The sequence below is a fragment of the Rhineura floridana genome, chromosome 3, assembly GCF_030035675.1.
Source record: "Rhineura floridana isolate rRhiFlo1 chromosome 3, rRhiFlo1.hap2, whole genome shotgun sequence".
NCBI classification, from domain to species: domain Eukaryota; kingdom Metazoa; phylum Chordata; class Lepidosauria; order Squamata; family Rhineuridae; genus Rhineura; species Rhineura floridana.
This window is the reverse complement of record NC_084482.1, coordinates 143,451,693-143,470,467: the sequence shown is the minus strand read 5'-3', so window position 1 is coordinate 143,470,467 and position 18,775 is coordinate 143,451,693. Positions and strand designations below refer to the sequence as shown.

The window sequence follows — 18,775 nt, the reverse complement described above, 5'->3', positions numbered from 1 at the left end:
GAGAGTACATGATGAGCGAATTTGGTCCAAATTGATCCCATACAGTTACAACTTCAAAATAATGTATTCTCCAGTTCTTTATGTACCAGAGGTGGATGATGCAATGACTGCTTTCACATCCAAGGCCGTACTTCCTTTTTACCCAGATTTGATCCGTTCACGCCAAAATGATTGCAGGGCCAAGATTACACTCCACAAGGACTTTAATTCCACCATCACCACCAGAGCTTCATCTGATGATACAGAGAATACAATACAGTGCCTCCAAACCATAGTGGATGTTATCAAAAGCTGCATAGAGATCAAGGAGAATCAGCAGAGTCACACTTCCACTGTCCCTGTCCTGATATAATCAGGTGAATAATCCTGATTTTGTCCCAAAACCAGGCCTGAACCCAGATTGGAATGGATGGATGGATGCCCCCTTCCTGGGCATTCAGATTTCCGAGGTACCAGAGAGAACAGTAAGGCAGACTCAGCTGCAGGTTTACTTAAAAGGAGAGTGTTTATTGAGTAGCTTTCAACCCGCAGGTGTAAATACAATGGAACAGGCTGCCAGGCTCCGCACTGGCATGGACCAGGCTGAACACCAAACCGGGCAGCCAAGAACCCTTTTATAGGATACATATTTACAGCACAATAATAAGCAACTAATTACTGCAAAGGATTAAGTCACCACTTTCCCAACATAGCCCTGCAGTGATGGGGCTCTTTCCCAGGATCATACAGCATAACAATGGCTGATAAGCAAAGCCTCTAATTGCCTGGCCGGGCATTAACTGCTCCAGAATCTACACTCTCTGAGTAACAAGGCATATTCCCAGTATCACTCTTGGCAGAGCATCAGACTGAATGCCTGTTAGGAACCCCAGATTAGGCTTCCAGGTGGCTCCGAGCTCACATTGGACATCCTTGACCCATCTCCCTGTATGCTTAGATGGTGAATGCTAAACTCTAAAGAGAACTAAGGCGGGGGGGGGAATACAAGCTGCCCTTGCCTACAGGCAGCTATTCTGCTGATATAGCTGCTGAGCTTGCCCATGGGCCGGTACAATGTAGATAATCAGTTTCCTCCAAGAATGCTTGAGCTAAACCTGATACAGCCACAAATGTCTTCCCTAAAAAGGGGACATTTGCAACCGGGCAGTAGGTATTACAAACCTCTGGGCTTAAGGTAGGTTTTTTAAAGGAATGGATGCACCACCACCTCTTTTTAGTGTGGCATCCCCTCACACAAATATACCATGGACCAGTCAAGCCCCCCATCTAGTTTAAATAAGCCAGCACAGGCAAGGGTTAACAAGGCATATAGTCAGCAGACACATACCTTGTCCACATTTTCAGGCCTCAGCAGCTGAAACTGATCCCACAATAGAATAATAGAATTACAGAATAGTAGAGTTGGAAGGAGCTATAAGGCCATCGAGTCCAACCTCTTGCTCAGTGCAGGAATCCAACTTAAAGCATATCCCACAGGTGGCTGTCCAGCTGCCTTTTGAATGCCTCCAGTGTTGGAGAGCCCACCACCTCCCTAAGTCATTGGTTCCATTGTCATACTGCTCTAACAGTTAGGAAGTTTTTCCTGATATTCAGTCAAAATCTGGCTTCCTTTAACTTGAGCCCATTATTCTGTGTCCTGAACTCTGGGATGATTGAGAAGAGATCCTGACCCTCTGCTTGACAACCTTTCATGTACTTGAAGAGTGCTATCATATCTCCCCTCAGTCTTCTCTTCTCAAGGCTAAACATACCCAGTTCTTTCAGTCTCTCCTCATAGGGCTTTGTTTCCAATCCCCTGGTCATCCTTGTTGCCCTACTTTGTACCTGCTTGTCTGCATCATTCTTAAAGTTGGTATCCAGAACTGGATGCAGTACTCAAAATGATGCTTAACCAGTGCAGAATAGAGGGGAACTAGTACTTCACATGATTTGTAAACCATACTTCTTTTCATGCAGCCTAAAATAGCATTTGCCTTTTTTGCAACCACATTGCACTGTTGGCTCATATTCAGCTTGAGATCAACAACATTTCCAAGATCCATATGTAGTATTGCTGAGCCAAGTATCCGCCATCTTATAGCTGTGCATTTGGTTTCTTTTTCCTAGAATTTCGCACTTATCCCTGTTGAAATTTATTCTGTTGTTCCAGCCTATCATGATCACTTTGAATTTTGTTTCTGTCCTCCAGAGTATGAGCTATCTCTCCCAATTTTGTATCATCTGTAAATTTGATAAGCATTGCCTGCACCTCCTCATCCAAGTCATTAATACCAGACTAGACAGTGCATTGGATACCTTATTAGGCACTATCTCAACCATGGCAAGTAGTTTGGCATAGAAGCAAAGGACTCTACAAAGTGCATAGCAAAGTGCATAGCGAAGTTTTATTGGTTGAAATGAAGGACAAGAAAAAGGCCCTTCCAGCTCCCCATGAAGCAACGTAGGACACCTTCCAAATATCATCACCCCTTCCATCCCTATCCATATCACTGAACTGAAGGATATTTGTGGTTGTCAAGAGAGCAAGTCTAAATGGCACACCTCATCAAAGAGGGGCTGCAGCCAACAACACAACTGAAAGAAATCTGAGTCTGCTTTATCCAGAATTGAAGTTGTTTTCCCAGAACCACTGAATCCCATTTAATGGGTGCATATTAAAATACATGGGTATTTGGGAATGGACCAGCACGATGATTGGATCCTTTAGAAATTGGAGAGAGGCTATACCGTGGTATTCCTTAGGATTGCCAATTATTCATTCTTTCTCTCATCCCTTTCAAACAGTTAGAAGAAACACATCAGGATCTCTCAGATCTTTGACCACCAGAACCCTCAGGTGAATCAGAGACAGAGAAGGTGGTCCTCAGTTTTCACCAAATGAGTTCTTGAATCTATTGGATCTAGTCATTTCTAGAGATACTGGATCATTTTCTTCATCAAAATCCATTGAGGCATTCCCGATAGTAATTATTCAGTCTTACTGCTTAGACATTAAGAGATGAGTGTTAATGGCTATGGGTTGTCATTACTGGGTCTCTTCCACTTTCCCTGCTTCCCAATAGATTTATAAAGTCAGAACCTAAAACTTATAGAAGGCTTTCATCTCAGGAAAATTCGCGTCTTGTGGCTGAGCAAGACTGCTGTCAGCACCTTAATGCAAGGTATCTTCCTATTTCTACAAGATGGGCTGGATTTAGGGATGGGTGAGAATTTTGATTCAGTTCACATTTCAAGCAGAATTTATCAAATTTGCAATTTTTGAAACAATATGAGAACCAAAACACAGCCATCCTTTGAAATTCACATTTATTAGAATTTTGGGATGTAGTTCGCCAACTAAACATTTACAAAAATGCATATATTATTGGAAAGTGCATAAAAATGAATGCATGAGTAAAAATAACATGCAAAAAAGCATGAAATGATGAGAAATGGCTTGCAAAAATGTGTACCTTTGTCAAACACAGAATATTACTGAGATTGTTCTATTGGTTATCAGTGGGGGGAGGGGTCTATGCTTTACTCACTTTCTCATCAAAAAGGTTCCTCAGAGCTCCTTTATTTCTCCTCCACAAGTACACTGAGTGCCTTTGTGGAGTTTTAATATGCTGCTGATCCTTTCCTCGCATTCCCTCTTCAAGTGAAGTGAGAGTCCCTCTGCAGAATCCATTCCTTGTAGTCATGACATCTCAATGAAGCTTTTCAGAATTGGGGGTATTCTTTATGTGCCAGGAATTCTTTTTTAAAAAAATAAGAGAGTAACATCCTCTTGCTGGATAATTTTTTTTCTTCCCAAAGGCTAACTTAAATTCTCATAGAGACCAGGAGCTGATATGAATTTCTGTTTAGTAGCAGACAGTGTCGTGGAGGGCGTGGGTGATGCTCACCTGGCCTCCTGGTAGCAGAGTCGCTCCTGCTTACTGGGAGGGAGAATGGGAGAAGCGAGGCAGCAAGGAGGTTGATGCTCTGCAGATGCACTGCAAAAGCACCATATTGGCTCTGATAGTGCCACCTCCTAACCATTCGCTCCTGCCATTCACAGCACCAACTCAGCTGCGGGGACGTCAGATGAGCAGCGTCGTCGTCCTGCCCAGAGTTTGACACAGGAGTCAGAGGCGAGTCTGGCAATAATTCTTACTTTATTAGAGTCACCGTTACACCATAGGTCTGGCTAGACTAGCTCACTACTGATGCAAACTATGCTCACAGCATTCTCTGCAGTGTATGGAGTAAATTGATTCAGCACCCCAATCAAAGGGGCACCGCCTTAAGTAGGAAAAGTCTTTGCTCATAATCTCTGACTCCTTCGAAGACCCTCCCTCTGACTGAACCGTTTCTCATGTCATCTTGCACGGGGTGAAGGGGGCGAGCCTTCCACCTGCTCATTGGACAGTACAGGCTCACTAGGTGCCAGCTTGACTTCAGGGGGCAGGGAACGAGTTGGCGGGGAAACATTTGAAGGTCCAAGCACGGCATCCTGGGGGGTTGGAGTTGGTATACGTGCACAATCTCTCCCCAACGGCTCTGGCAGTGCGCTTGCAGGTGGCAATATGCTATCAGGTGGAACAGGCTCTAAGCCACCCGGGGGAGTGTCCAGAGAGATTGAAGGGTTGCTAACGCTCCCCCCCTTCCTCAAGGCTCTCGGAAGTCTTGTCCTCCTCAGCCCACTTGCTCTGAGGCGTTTGGAGTAACTGGGGCTCAACAGTCGTCCCTCCACACTGTCTGCTATTGCTTCTATTTGTCCTTGTTCCTCCACCCATAAAGATTGAAAGAGGCTTGTTTTAGACTTTTGCTAGTCCCTAAGCTAGATAGGCAGACTGCTCAAAGCTTCATAGGCAGCATAGCGGCCTGTATTTTTTTTCCCTTCCATCCTCAGCTGTGGGTAAAAAGGTGTCCCAGTTCTATTGTTCCTGTGATTGAGGAATATCCAGGAAGAAAAATAAAATAAAAGACTGGTGTTGGAAGACCACCCTTTATCAATAGTAATAGTATTTGTGGAAAAATAAAATGTATTTTAATTGATGACAACCTTCCTCAGGAACACAAGATAAAATATCTCTTATCAAGGCAACATCTCTCTGAAGTGAAAAGCTCAGTGGGAAGGGAAAGAGACTCAAGTCCTATTCATGCATGCAGAAGAACATGCGAGGAGGGGGAACAGGTGCATGTATGCTAGGTATGCCCACATCACCCCTGGGTTCCCATATTGAGCAGGAATGTCTGAAGTGGGCTTGTAAGCACATTTGGCTGAATGCACCGGCAAGCTTCCCCATGGCTAGGAACTCTAAAAAACAAACTGGAATATGAAGAAAAGGAATGAACTATTTCTGAATTAACTAAATACAACTGAAAGTTTTACAAAGAAAGAATCATTTAAAGAAGTTTAAACTTGAATAATGAAAGAAAAAATGCTTTCCCAATGCACATCCCTAAAATTAACTAGGTAAAAATTGGTTGATTCATATCTTGGATCAACTGTGGGCCAATTTCAACATAGTTTTAAACATGGTTTGGATCAGAGGGTAGATCAAAAGAAATGTACACAAAAGGGAGAGTGAGCTTACAGTTATGCGGCCCTGTCACAATTCTTTAACTATGGTAAAAGTACTACTAGCCCTGGTTGCAACCAGCCTAGTAGTGCAGTCTGTCACTTCATTGGTGCCATAACCACATAAAATGTCTGTCTTATTTCTCAGCTATTTATCAGGGATGAGCCAAAGATGAAACAGACATTCTATTGATTAATTTTAATCCTCGGAGTTTGGATGATTTCATATCTGTATCCCCCCAGAATTTGCTGGCAATTGTAGTATGCACCTAAATGCTTTGTACATGTTATGTAATGCTTATATCTAAAACATTGGACTTTAACCTCTTGGTGTTAACTTCTACTAGTGTAAGTTACTGGTGTAAGATATACTTGTTTTAGGATAAAATATGAAATAAGCTTGAGTGGCTCTGCATACATTTACGTAAATTAAAACTTCAGCTTGCTCTTTGAAAGGTTAATTAATATTTTGGTCCTTTCACTTCAAGGTGAGAAAATCAGAAGTTACTTCTGCCAGCATCCAGCCTTCAGATATAAGCCATGGGTCAACAATCAGAGCAGGTAGCAAGCCATGAATAACTCTAATGTCTGTTCTTCCTTATCCTTTGGAGCAACTAACATCATGGATGGGCAATAATTTTGGGTAGTTTTCTAGATATTATCATTAGAAGATCTAGGAGTCATAATATGTACAGTTGGGAATATCCCTTCTACTGCAGTTTCAGCAGCTACAGCAGAAACTTAAATATTTTGCCTTTATTCATGTGTAACTGCTTACTATTTATGCATGAGGATATATGATTATATACCTAAATGTTAACATACGATGCAAAACATGGCACATTAAACCTAATTTGGTATGGTTCATACTTTCCCCTACATTTAGTGGAGGAGTGAGATCACGTTAATTTGACCACATGACTTGGCCCAATATACATTGCATTTTACATGCATATGCCCTATTCAAATTTGACATAGATTCAATAATAGCCAAAAAACCTTGCGGTTTAAAAATGTACGTATAGCAAACAGATATTTCCATTAAACTTTACAAAGCAGGGAAATTGGGCAGCTATAGTGAATGCACCAGGGGAGCAGGAGACCTGACCTCCTCTCTGAGATACTGTACTGCCCTACAAATTTGTCAAAATGCAAACACCATTTGGGTTGGTCTTTCACAGTGTAATCCACTTCCTGTGTAGATTGGAAGAATTTCGTAACATGTGCCTCTCACTCGCCCGCCCTCACCTCCCGCCCGCTCACTCGCCCCCATCCGCCCACTCAGTAGGTAGGTAGATAGGACATGTGCGCCTGCCAGGGCCACAGCATGCCTGGCACTCGCTCTGAATAGAATTACAAGTACTGTATGAAGATGGCTGATTTTTAATGAATTTCAACAGATTATGAGAACTCTGATAGAAAAAAAGTCCAAAAGGGGTCTGGTTTATCTCTCTTTGAACTCTCGATTCTCTCTGTTTTGTGTATCACCATGAAAATTTAAAGGGTTGTTAAGCAAGCATTTCTGAGTTCAGGACTATAAGTTTTGTAAGGTTTTGTTTTGAAATGAGTTTATGGGAAGGATCAGAATGGCATGGGAGGTATTTTCAATTAACATTGCGGTATGCGAAAAATCCATGCTGACTATAGTGTACAGCCACTCTCGTAGCTGTATAATCTGGTAGGAAGGGTGGTGAGGTGCAGCCTTGCTCTTCCACCACTCACAGACAGAAAGTAGGGGGAAGTATTGCCAAATATACTAAGCACTGCCTCCCCCCAAAATTGTTGTTGTTGTTATGTGCCTTCAAGTCGATTACGACTTATGGCGACCCTATGAATCAGTGACCTCCAAGAGCATCTGTCATGAACCACCCTGTTCAGATCTTGTAAATTCAGGTCTATGGCTTCCTTTATGGAATCAATCCATCTCTTGTTTAGCCTTCCACTTTTTCTACTCCCTTCTGTTTTTCCAAGCATTATTGCATTTTCTAGTGAATCAGGTCTTCTCGTGATGTGTCCAAAGTATGATAATCTCAGTTTCATCATTTTAGCTTCTAGTGACAGTTCTGGTTTAATTTGTTCTAATACCCAATTATTGGTCTTTTTCGCAGTCCATGGTATGCGCAAAGCTCTCCTCCAACACCACATTTCAAACGAGTTGATTTTTCTCTTACCCGCTTTTTTCACTGTCCAACATTCACATCCATACATAGAAATCGGGAATACCATGGTCTGAATAATCCTGACTTTGGTGTTCAGTGATACATCTTTGCATTTGAGGACCTTTTCTAGTTCTCTCATAGCTGCCCTCCCCAGTCCTAGCCTTCTTCTGATTTCTTGACTATTGTCTCCATTTTGGTTAATGACTGTGCCAAGGTATTAATAATCCTTGACAAGTTCAATGTCCTCATTGTCAACTGTAAAGTTACATAAATCTTCTGTTGTCATTACTTTAGTCTTCTTGACATTCAGCTGTAGTCCTGCTTTTGTGCTTTCCTCTTTAACTTTCATCAGCATTCTTTTCTAATCATTACTGGTTTCTGTTAATAGTATGGTATCGTCTGCATATCTTAAATTATTGATATTTCTCCCTCCAATTTTCACACCTCCATCTTGGTCCAATCCCGCTTTCCGTATGATATGTTCTGCGTACAGATTAAATAAATAGGGTGATAAAATACACCCCTGTCTCACACCCTTTCCAATGGGGAACCAATCGGTTTCTCCATATTCTGTCCTTACAGTAGCCTCTTGTGCAGTGTATAGGTTGCGCATCAGGACAATCAGATGCTGTAGCACCCCCATTTCTTTTAAAGCATTCCATTGTTTTTCATGATCTACACAGTCAAAGGCTTTGCTGTAATCTATAAAGCACAGGGCGATTTTCTTCTGAAATTCCTTGCTCCGTTCCATTATGCAACGTATGTTTGCAATATGATCTCTGGTGCCTCTTCCCTTTCTAAATCCAGCTTGGACGTCTGGCATTTCTCACTCCATATATAGTAAGAGCCTTTGTTGTAGAATCTTGACCATCACTTTACTTGCATGGGATATTAAGGCAATAGTTCGATAATTACTGCATTTCCTGGGATCCCCTTTCTTGGAATTGGGACATATATTGAACTCTTCCGGTCTGTGGGCCATTGTTTAGTTTTCCATATTTCTTTACAAATTTTTGTCAAAATTTGGACATATTCCGTCTCAGTAGCTTGTAGCAACTCTATTGGTATGCCATCTGTTCCTGGTGATTTGTTTCTTCCAAGTATTTTAAGAGCAGCTTTTACCTCACATTCTAAAATTTCTGGTTCTTCATCATATGGTTCCTCCGTGAATGAATCTGTCATCCTTGCATCTTTTTTATAGAGTTCTTCAGTGTATTGCTTCCATCTTCCTTTTATTTCATCTTGGTCAGTCAGTGTGTTCCCCTGTTGATTCAACATCCCTACTCTTGGTTTAAATTTCCCTTTCATTTCTCTAATCTTTTGGAATAGGGCTCTTGTACTTCCCTTTTTGTTGTCCTCTTCTATTTCTGTACAATAACGATTGTAATAGTTTTCTTTGTGTCTACATACTAGTTGCTGTATTGTTGCATTTAGGGTTCTGACCATGTTTCTATCATCTTTTGCTTTTGCTTTCCTTCTCTCTTTAACCATTTTAAGAGTTTTTTCAGTCATCCATTGAGGTCTTTCTCTCCTTTTAACTGGAGGTATTGTCTTTTTGCATTCTTCCCTGATCATGTCTCTGACTTCAGTCCATAGATCTTCTGGTTCTCTGTCAACTAAGTTTAAAGCCTCAAATCTGTTCCTTATTTGATCTTTATATTCTTCTGGGATGTTATTTAAATTGTATTTTGGCATTATGAATGCTTTGTTGTTCTTCTTTAGCTTTACTCTATTAATAGCTTTTAATGAAAATTCATGTTGGTTGTTTTTACAAGATATTGTATGTCTTTTAAATATTTTTAATACCACTAAAGAATCTTAAACCTAAGAATCTGAAAGAGGTTGAGGCATACATCATCATGCAATATCTCAAGCAATTGGAAAATACACTTGATCTTAGCCAAAAGGCTGAGAAGTGAAAAAAAATGCATTTTTCTATTGTCATTTCAGCTGAGTTCAGGAGTCATAATCTGAATTATAAATATGGGAAAGTTCATTAACTGAAGAACAACTGCTCAGGCAGTTTTCCCAAGTCACAATTTAGCTGCCCAGTTGCATTAGGCTCACTGCTAACCATTTACAGACAACTATGTCACTCTCAATTGGGGCCCATCAGTTTTGAAAGAATGATGCATTTTCAAGTGACAGTAATGGTGATCCCTCCACAGTGAGAGATTTCCACTTCCTAAATTGTTTTTTCTGTGACTCTGCAGATTATTCTAAGACAGAAGCTTTACAGAACCAACTCCATTAGCTTTTTTTATGGAAAAACTCCTCAGTGATTTTTCTTAATGTGCCTAAATCCTACATATTGCACCTTATCTGTAAATTAAAAAAATCTAGAACATAGGCAAAGCAGTCCTAACTTCCTCCTGGGAACAACAAAGGAAACTAAGTGACAGAGATACTGCCACATCTGAAGCTCTGTTACTTGCAGCGGCCAAGGCAGAAGATGGAGGGGCAGTCTATTCCCAGTTTTTTTGCTCTTGGCTGGACCGTTCTAGGATCCAGCAAATTCTCTACCAGCCCACCTTCACTCCTGCCTCAAAATACTAGTTTCAAACTGTTATAGGAAAGAAAGTGTTTAAGATGCATGGACAGATTCTGATAAACTCTTAGACCCCTTTAAAGGGTCTCTCCTTGAGCTGTCCAATTGCCAAGTTACACAACATGTGTGTGCAGTAAGCCTCTGACCCTTCTAAACACTCCTCATGGAGGGGGGGGGCGCAGAATGTGCAGACAGTATGACGATCTGTGAACTGCATAACCCTCATGAATTGGACACTACAGTAGAAATGCAAAAAGGTGGAAATGTGAATGCATATATTTCCTTATCAGTACTTCCTATTGTTGCTATTGGAGGTCACTGATTCACAAGGTCACCATAAGTCGTAATCGACTTGAAGGCACATAACAACAACAATTTCTGGTTGTGTGCAACGCCAGTCTATTCTCTTTCTTTAAAACTACAGTTGGGTATGTAACACTGAAAGTAATTTGTCTTGGACTGAGAAATCTGAAGAGTTACATGTGTTAACCACACCCACCATGAGCACAGTTCCTTCCTTCAGGCCACATATGGGTGCCTTGTTTGCATAAGGTTCATGCATGAAAACCCAGAACAAATAGCCACAGATCACTAGATCATTATTTACATATAATTATCTAGGAATCAAGCATGGAATTCAAGCTTACACATGTTGGATGTTTTTGTGTGTAGGCTCTAGTGCAAATGAGACAACCACAGATGGATGCCCATTAAGCCCCAAGACTTATCTTGCATTCAACGGTGGATGGGGCAGGCAGCTGTGATCACATTCTTTCATCACATTTATCCAATAGACCTGCCCTGGGAGCCCTGTTAAGGGCCAAAAGAGGAAATGGAAATGGAAATGGACTGCCTTCAAGTCGATCCCGACTTATGGCAACCCCATGAATAGGGTTTTTGTGGTAAGCGGTATTTAGAGGGGGTTTACCATTGCCTCCGTCTGAGGCTGAGAGGCAGTGACTGGCCCAAGGTCACCCAGTGAGCTTCATGGCTGTGTGGGGATTTGAACCCTGGTCTCCCAGGTTGTAGTCCAACACCTTAACCACTACACCACACTGGCTCTTGATAGGGGGCAAATAATTTTATAAATAAAGACAAAATAGGCTTGTCAGAGTTGGCCCACTGTGTTCAGATAAACATCCAATTCTTTCCATTCAAGCCTTCTTAATATTTTTCATTACATTTTACAGAGAAATGTGGAAATGTCCAGTTCATTGCACTGAATTTGTATCATTATTCACAACATGTATGTTGCATCTGCCATCATTAATTTACATTACATTCTGTAGATTTGAGCTGTAATCCTGCACATTGCTGTTGCCATTGACACCAGGATTTCAGCCCTGTACAGAATCTATGATACCATTAAATACCATTTTGCCGCCCTGGGCTGCTGCTGGGAGGAAGGATGGGATGTAAATCAAATAATAAATAAATTAATAAATAAAATAATTAAATAAAAATTCATTATATAAAAATGTGCAGTATAATAATAAATTACATTAAAAATCTACCTATCCATTTGTGTGTGCATTTTTGTTTTCAATGTATTAAACAGGTCAAGCTGCAATCGTTACTTTAGCTTCTGTTGCCACTCCATCAGGACTTCCTCAGGTATAGTGAACTTACAACTTACTGATGTATTGTTTTTCATTCTACGTTTTTATTTCATTCTCAATCAAGGGCTGTAGATCAGAGATAGAACATCTGATTTGCATGCAGAAGATCCCAGATTCAATCCCCGGCATCTCCAGATAGGGTTAGAAAAGACTCCTGCCTGACATCCTGAGTCACTGCCAGTCAGTGGATGGGCCAATGGTCTGACTGAGTATAAAGCAGCTTCCTATGTTTCTGTGTAGTAACTGAAACTAATGAAGGCCGGTGCCAATTCCTATATGGACAATTGTTTTCTGAGCTAGTGACTTAGGGTTCTATCCAATGCTGCATGAGTGGCGTGCCGCTCACCCAAGAGGACTTCCCTTTCTTTCCTCCCATGCATGCCCCCAAAATATTCCCTAAAGCATCCCCTTGCCTTTGGAGCAGATTTTGAGGGTGTGCAGGGGGCTGCAAGGGGGAGGAGAGGAAAGGGCAGTTCTGTTGCTTAAGTGGAAGTCTGTTGCACAAGGTGAATAGAAGCACTGGAGACAATCCATATTCTCCAACTAGACAATTTTTCTTATATGTTATTTCAGGTTGCTCCTTCATCATCAAACGTAGCTGAGCAGAAAGATGCTTCTAAGAGGAGTGAAAAGGAAAATGCTGCAACATTGCTTGAAGAGAAAAATAGATCTCAGAGAGATGACTCTGTGGACTCCACTTTTAGTGGGAAACAAGCTGAAACACATAAGAGTACACCAGCAAAAACTATTGGCAGGTTTTCAGTTATCAGCACACAGGATGAGTTAACTTTACCATCTGTGCATTCCTTGAGGTACTCTGCACCAGCAGATGTTTATCTGGACGATCAACCTTCTAGCCCTGATACAAAGACATCTTTACGGCGTGTGCAGACAGCATCCTCTATTGATGTACTTTGTGGTCATGATTCTAGTGATTCTGGCGATGAATCTCTTCAGAGAAAACCAGCTGCAGCTCCACTATCACCACAGAGCAGTAGTGCAGGAAATGATTATGTGAAAAAGACCTCATCTTTTCTGCAAAAGTCTGGAAAGTCAAGTTCACAAGGCCTAGATTCCCCTAATGGTCATGGATCAAAAATCCCAACTATCAACATAACTTCTTATCACTCACAGTCATCATATGTGAGCAGTGACAATGACTCAGAATTTGAAGATGCAGACATGAAGAAAGAATTGCAGAACCTGAGAGAAAAGTATGTTTCATTTCTGTCAGAATGTGCTGAGGGTTTTTTGTGCATTTATCTTAGGCCACATCCTGAGCTATATTTTTACAGCATTTAATTGTTTTCACCATCACCCCTTTATGCCTACAAGTTGCAGGAACTAGATATTCCAAGTATATAAATGTTCTTTCTATGGCGTAGTTCTACTGAAGTGGCAATTCTGTGTCTGACCTGCACCAGGTAAGATGGAAGGTGAAGGATCATATAATGGTAACAGCTTACCTCACCTTCTCCATAATGTCTTGGTTTTTCCTATGCAAGGAATGTTTTTGTATGAAGATAGAATTGTCATGTGACCTTCACATGTAGTCTAAAGTGGTACAGCCCAGTCACAGGGAGACCTAGGCCTGTATCAGAACATCTGAGGATAAGCAAGAATGTCATCTTGACCAAATACTTTAAATATTCAGAGTACACTGCAATGTATTATACTGTGTCTGGCATAACTAGACAAATATTCACTCAAATCAGGATGTGGGAATGGACTAGTACACTCTGCATTATATGTAGTAGAGTTAAGACTGTATTTGATATAGATATGATAGCTGCTGTCTTTTATCATTTAGTTCGTTCACTCAGAGTTATTTTTTGCTACTTTTGTTTTTCATTAAGAGACATAGTCATTCTGCTGTTTGGTGTGTAAAAGTGAATGACTTGGTTTTCTTATCTGAAATGTTTGCCTATATTCAAACTTGATAGATTATTAAAACAAAGCTTTTATTTCCATTAATAGAGCACACACTTACAGCCCCCCTCCTCAGACCATTCCTCTTTCTCTAATTATTCTGTTATTCTCATCTAACTCCATGCGTGAACCTTGATTATATCCACCTTGAACTCCTCATAGCCATCTCCCCACCATTGTCCTTCCTTTATCTCTAACTCCCTAGGGTATGTTGCATACTCCAGCTGTCTTAATTTTCTTTTCTGCCATTGGCCAACTTATATTTATTTATTAAATTTCTATCCCACCCTCCCAAAGGAACCCAGGGTAGCAATCTAGCGACCCTCAACACGTCACTAATTCTATCCCCACCAAATTACCAATTATCTATCACCTCACTGCAAAATCCAAAGATCTCTGTTCAGTCCTCATTATTTCTTGACCTTTATGCTGCCTTTCATCTCTTGCTTAACTCCCTTTTTGCCCTAGGTCTCTTGGTGATCCTGTTCTTAAGTTAGTTATCTTTCTTCCTCTTTATTGTTTCTTCATGGTTTCCATGTGGGGAAACTCTTCCTCTACATTCCCTCACTCTTGTGTGGTTCCTCTAGACTTTATCCTTGATCTCCTGATATTCTCCCTCCACATACTGTCACTGGTTGGCCTTATCACATCCTGTAGCACCTACACATTAATGTCACCCAGGTCTACCCCAGAAGTTTACAACCAGCTTCAGGAGCAGGTGAGCCAGTGCTTCGGGGCTGCCTTCCCAACACTGGTGTCACTGCTGGTAGCTGGACAGGTCAGGGCTGTCGAGGTGCATAAGTGAGACCACCAGATTGACTCTGCTGGGCACCTGCCCTGTCTTCCTCACCATCCAGGTATGTGGCTACAATGCTGGTGTCTGTGATACCGCCCCATGTCAGCCACTTCTGCCCAGCTTTTGCCCTTTCTGACGCAGAACTTTCTCCTATCAAATCCTACATGTCCAAGAGTGTGTCTAATATTTCCACTGAATAGTTTATTGTAGTCTCAAGCTGAGTATAGATCTCAGACCAAGTTTCTCATATTTCTCTTCCCAGTCCCTATTCACTCTCCTTAGCTGTTGACGATATCACCATCCGTCCTATTGAACAGAAATGTTGCCTTGGCTTTCTCTTAGACTTCCCTCCCTCTTTTGCCCTCCCCATATTTGCTCCACTGCTAAATCATGTTGATTCTCCTTTTCAGCATTACAAAACTATGGTTCTTCCTTTCTGTCCCCTTGGGGGGGGGGGGAAGAGATCAACACCCTGGTAATTTCTTCTGTTGTCTTACTTTGGTTCTCTCACCTCTATTCACCACCCTGCTGTCTGAATAATTCACCTTTTTCACTGGTGTTATCACATGACACTGGTTTTTAAAAGCCTACACTGGCTTCCTGTCCACTCTTGCATCCTGCAAAAGCTTTTCATCCTTAACTTTTAATAGCCTTCATGGTCATCCCTCCTCTTCTCTTTCTACTGAGGAGTCTTTTGTGTGCCGTGTAGTACCATACAACTAGTTTTCTATTGGAAAATTTGCTTAACTCACAGTTTGGAATATATTTGATGCCATGTAGGTAAAAAAGATTGTCTGTGATTATGATGTGAATAGTATGTACAAATTATATATTAGGCATACACACACAATGCACATTATATATTAGGCATACACACACATGCACATTATAAGCAGTACTTTGAATATGACACATAAGAACCTGTTTTTATTCTTCAGGCACATGAAAGAAATTGCTGAGCTGCAGACTAAGCAGAAGAAAGAAATAGAGACATTGTACATTCGGCTAGGAAAACCTTTACCACCAAATGTTGGGTTCCTTCATTCTGCCCCACCAAGTGGCCGCCGAAGAAGAACCAGCAAGAACAAATTAAAAACCGGAAAATTATTAAACCCTGTCATTCAACAGCTCAAAACAACAACACCCACCACAAGTACGTTCAGCAGATAGAAAAGTCCTATAAGTAACTTCACCAGTGCTGTCCTTTTGCTATCACATGTTTCTGAAGTGCACATACTAAGTACTGAAAAACATCTGTGTAAGTTTAGATTCACATTGTTCTACCAGAGTGACTCAAGTCTTCAAATTGTGGATTGTTTTCAAAGGGAGAATTTATTACACTTGCATTATTTGACCAAAGATGAAAGGAAGGCCTGTTAAGATAGATTTAGATTTGCCTTTAGCACATTTTTCTATTGCATAAATTAACAAATAAATCCAGCATTGAAGCATTAAGGACCACCACAGCAACAGCATGGTGAAACATTTGTAAAACCTTGTTTCAAGTTATAAGCCTTTGTCTTGATTGGAAACAGCGTTTTTCTGCCTGTTTACAATTTATTCATTTGGCCATGATCCATCCCAGAATTGTTACAGCCACCTGGCTCAACAGATTTCTGTTCCTGTCTTTCTTCACCTTGGTACATAGACTGCAGCACCCCAGGCCATAACTGGGAATGGGAGACCCATGTGCACCTCTTGTTCCTGGTAATGTCCCAGCACATGCTGAGGCAAGTTCCTCCACATGCAGCCATTTTTATAGTCAGTATTTAATATTAGTCAACGTGTCAAGGATTATCAATACCTTGGCACAGTCATTAACCAAAATGGAGACAATAGTCAAGTAATCAGAGGGCAGCTGTGAGAGAACTAGAAAAGGTCCTCAAATGCAAAGATGTATCACTGAACATGATGATTCAGACCATGGTATTTCCGATCTCTATGTATGGATGTGAAAGTTGGACAGTGAAAAAAGCGGGTAAGAGAAAAATCATCTCATTTGAAATGTGTTGGAGAAGAGCTTTGCGCATATCATGGACTGCAAAAAAGACAAATAATTGGGTGTTAGAACAAATTAAACCAGAACTGTCACTAGAAGCTAAAATGATGAAACTGAAGTTGTCATACTTTGGACACATAATGAGAAGACATGATTCACTAGAAAAGAGAATAATGCTGGGAAAAACAGAAGGGAGTAGAAAAAGAGGAAGGCCAAACAAGAGATGGATTGATTCCATAAAGGAAGCCATAGACCTGAACTTACAAGATGTGAACATGCTGGTTCATGACAGATGCTATTGGATGTTGCTGATTCATAGGGTCGCCCTAAGTCGTAATTGACTTGAAGGCACATAACAACAACAAATTTAATATTAGTTGTGTTTGCCAAACTACTTCTCAAAGATAAAATTTACAATCCTGCTGACTGGTTCATGATTTTGTGGCTTTTTGTTTATTCTAGTTGGTTTTTTTCCAGTTGTTTAATTAGCTCTGTATGTTAGCCTCAGACTGTAATGGGGATATTGAACATGTAATTTCCACCTGTCTGTCCATTCCTGGCCAATGTTTTGGGCAAGAAATTGGTTTATATATGCCCTGTTCCTACCATTCACTCTTGTCTCGCATGTCCTATACATGTCCTGGAAAAAAAAAGAAAAAGCCCTAAGCCTTGCTTGCCCATGAAACAGAATGTGCTGCCTCTTCCCTGCCTCCAGGAATCTCTCCCTTCTCCCAGTCTTTGCTGTAGCAGATGTGATGTGGTGCCTCTTCCCCACAATCTTTGCGTAGAGAATGCTGTAGCATTTTTCCATACTAAGTGCAGGTCTTTTGTATTTGAAACTTGCTTCCCTAGGGGTTTTTTTTTTTTTGCATAACAGATTGGGGCAGCATGACAGCCCACAAGCCTGTGCCTTCTGTCAGTGGATAATCAATTAGATCATCCCATGACAGAAAAAAGGTAATAATAATAATTAAAAAAGCACTGAGTCTACTGAATTATATAGCGTTCATCCTTCTGTTACTTTATCAAGCTTCTATCCCATATGTCTCCAAAGCAGTGTCTGTAGTTTTAAATTAAATCCTTTGGGGAAAATGCTTGTCATATTTTCTAACAGCTTCCTTCTATGCCTACTTACTGCATAAAGGTTGATGGGTGAGAACCATCTTTCTCCCCTTATCTTATTCCACAAGACTGTGGTATTTATATTAAATCCATATTCTAAATTCTCATTCTCCTTTAATTTATACTTAAAACATTGAAGGACACTGTTGTTACTGGAAAGAGAAAAATATTAGTTTTGCTTTGTGTTTGTGTATGAGATCCATCCTCAGTATCTAGAGACTCAGCCATTCCATCTGATAACGTTGCTCCATTTTGCACTGTTTTTCTGAAATGATTTCCTTCTGTTTGCTTTTCCTCCCTGCAAGGTGAGCAATATTGGAGAGCTGTTATGATTATATTTCTCTCATATTGTACAAAGAGTGCAATTTATCTCTGCCTTTTATCTAGTTTTTCTTGCTTGTAGAGTTATTCGTTCATAGACGTTGGGAAATGAAACAAGCTTATCCAGGGAAGTTATGGTCTCTCCTTTCTTGGATATCTTTTTAAGGAAAGGCCAGATGAGTATCTATGAGAATGGGTTTAAGATGGGAGGGGGCCTTCTGCCCAGACTATGGATGGACTAAGACTATATATACCTACTTGAGAGTAAATGCCATTGAACTTACTTTTACTTTTTTTTACTTACTCTCATGCATAGGATCAGGCTGCAAGTAACTCTTTCAACTCTTATAAATCTTAAAAGAATCCAAACAACCACATCAGTACTGTTTTGTGTGCCCACTAGGGGTTTCATCTTGTATTTCTTAAAATGCATGCATGCTCCAAGCTATAAAACACCGTTTTTTAAAAAACTAATTTGCTTTTAAATATGTTTTTAAACCTTTTTTAAAAACAATATATTTTTAACCTTTTTTTAAAGATGTCTTGAAAGCTTTTTAAAAAAAATGTTTTTAAAGATGTTTTGTTTTAACGTATTTCAAAGTTTGTTTTTATGATGTTTTAAAATATTCTTAGTGCTTTTGTTTGCCGCCCTTGGCTCCTGCTGGGAGAAAGGGGGGGATATATATCAAATAATTAAATAAATAAATATGGCAAGAGAATCTGCTGTTCAAAAC

General features: G+C 40.5%; 1 protein-coding gene across 8 annotated transcripts in view; it reads left to right on the top strand.

The window, feature by feature from the left end:
• WNK2 (WNK lysine deficient protein kinase 2) overlaps positions 1 to 18,775 on the top strand; it is a 225,428-nt gene that overhangs the window by 167,382 nt on the left and 39,271 nt on the right. For all 8 annotated transcript variants that reach the window (XM_061618185.1, XM_061618184.1, XM_061618182.1 and 5 more), the window contains 4 exons: positions 6,037 to 6,109; positions 11,814 to 11,869; positions 12,448 to 13,088; positions 15,538 to 15,752. In XM_061618185.1, coding sequence (XP_061474169.1) covers positions 6,037 to 6,109; positions 11,814 to 11,869; positions 12,448 to 13,088; positions 15,538 to 15,752 — 985 coding nt within the window. The remainder of the gene's footprint in view (positions 1 to 6,036; positions 6,110 to 11,813; positions 11,870 to 12,447; positions 13,089 to 15,537; positions 15,753 to 18,775) is intronic.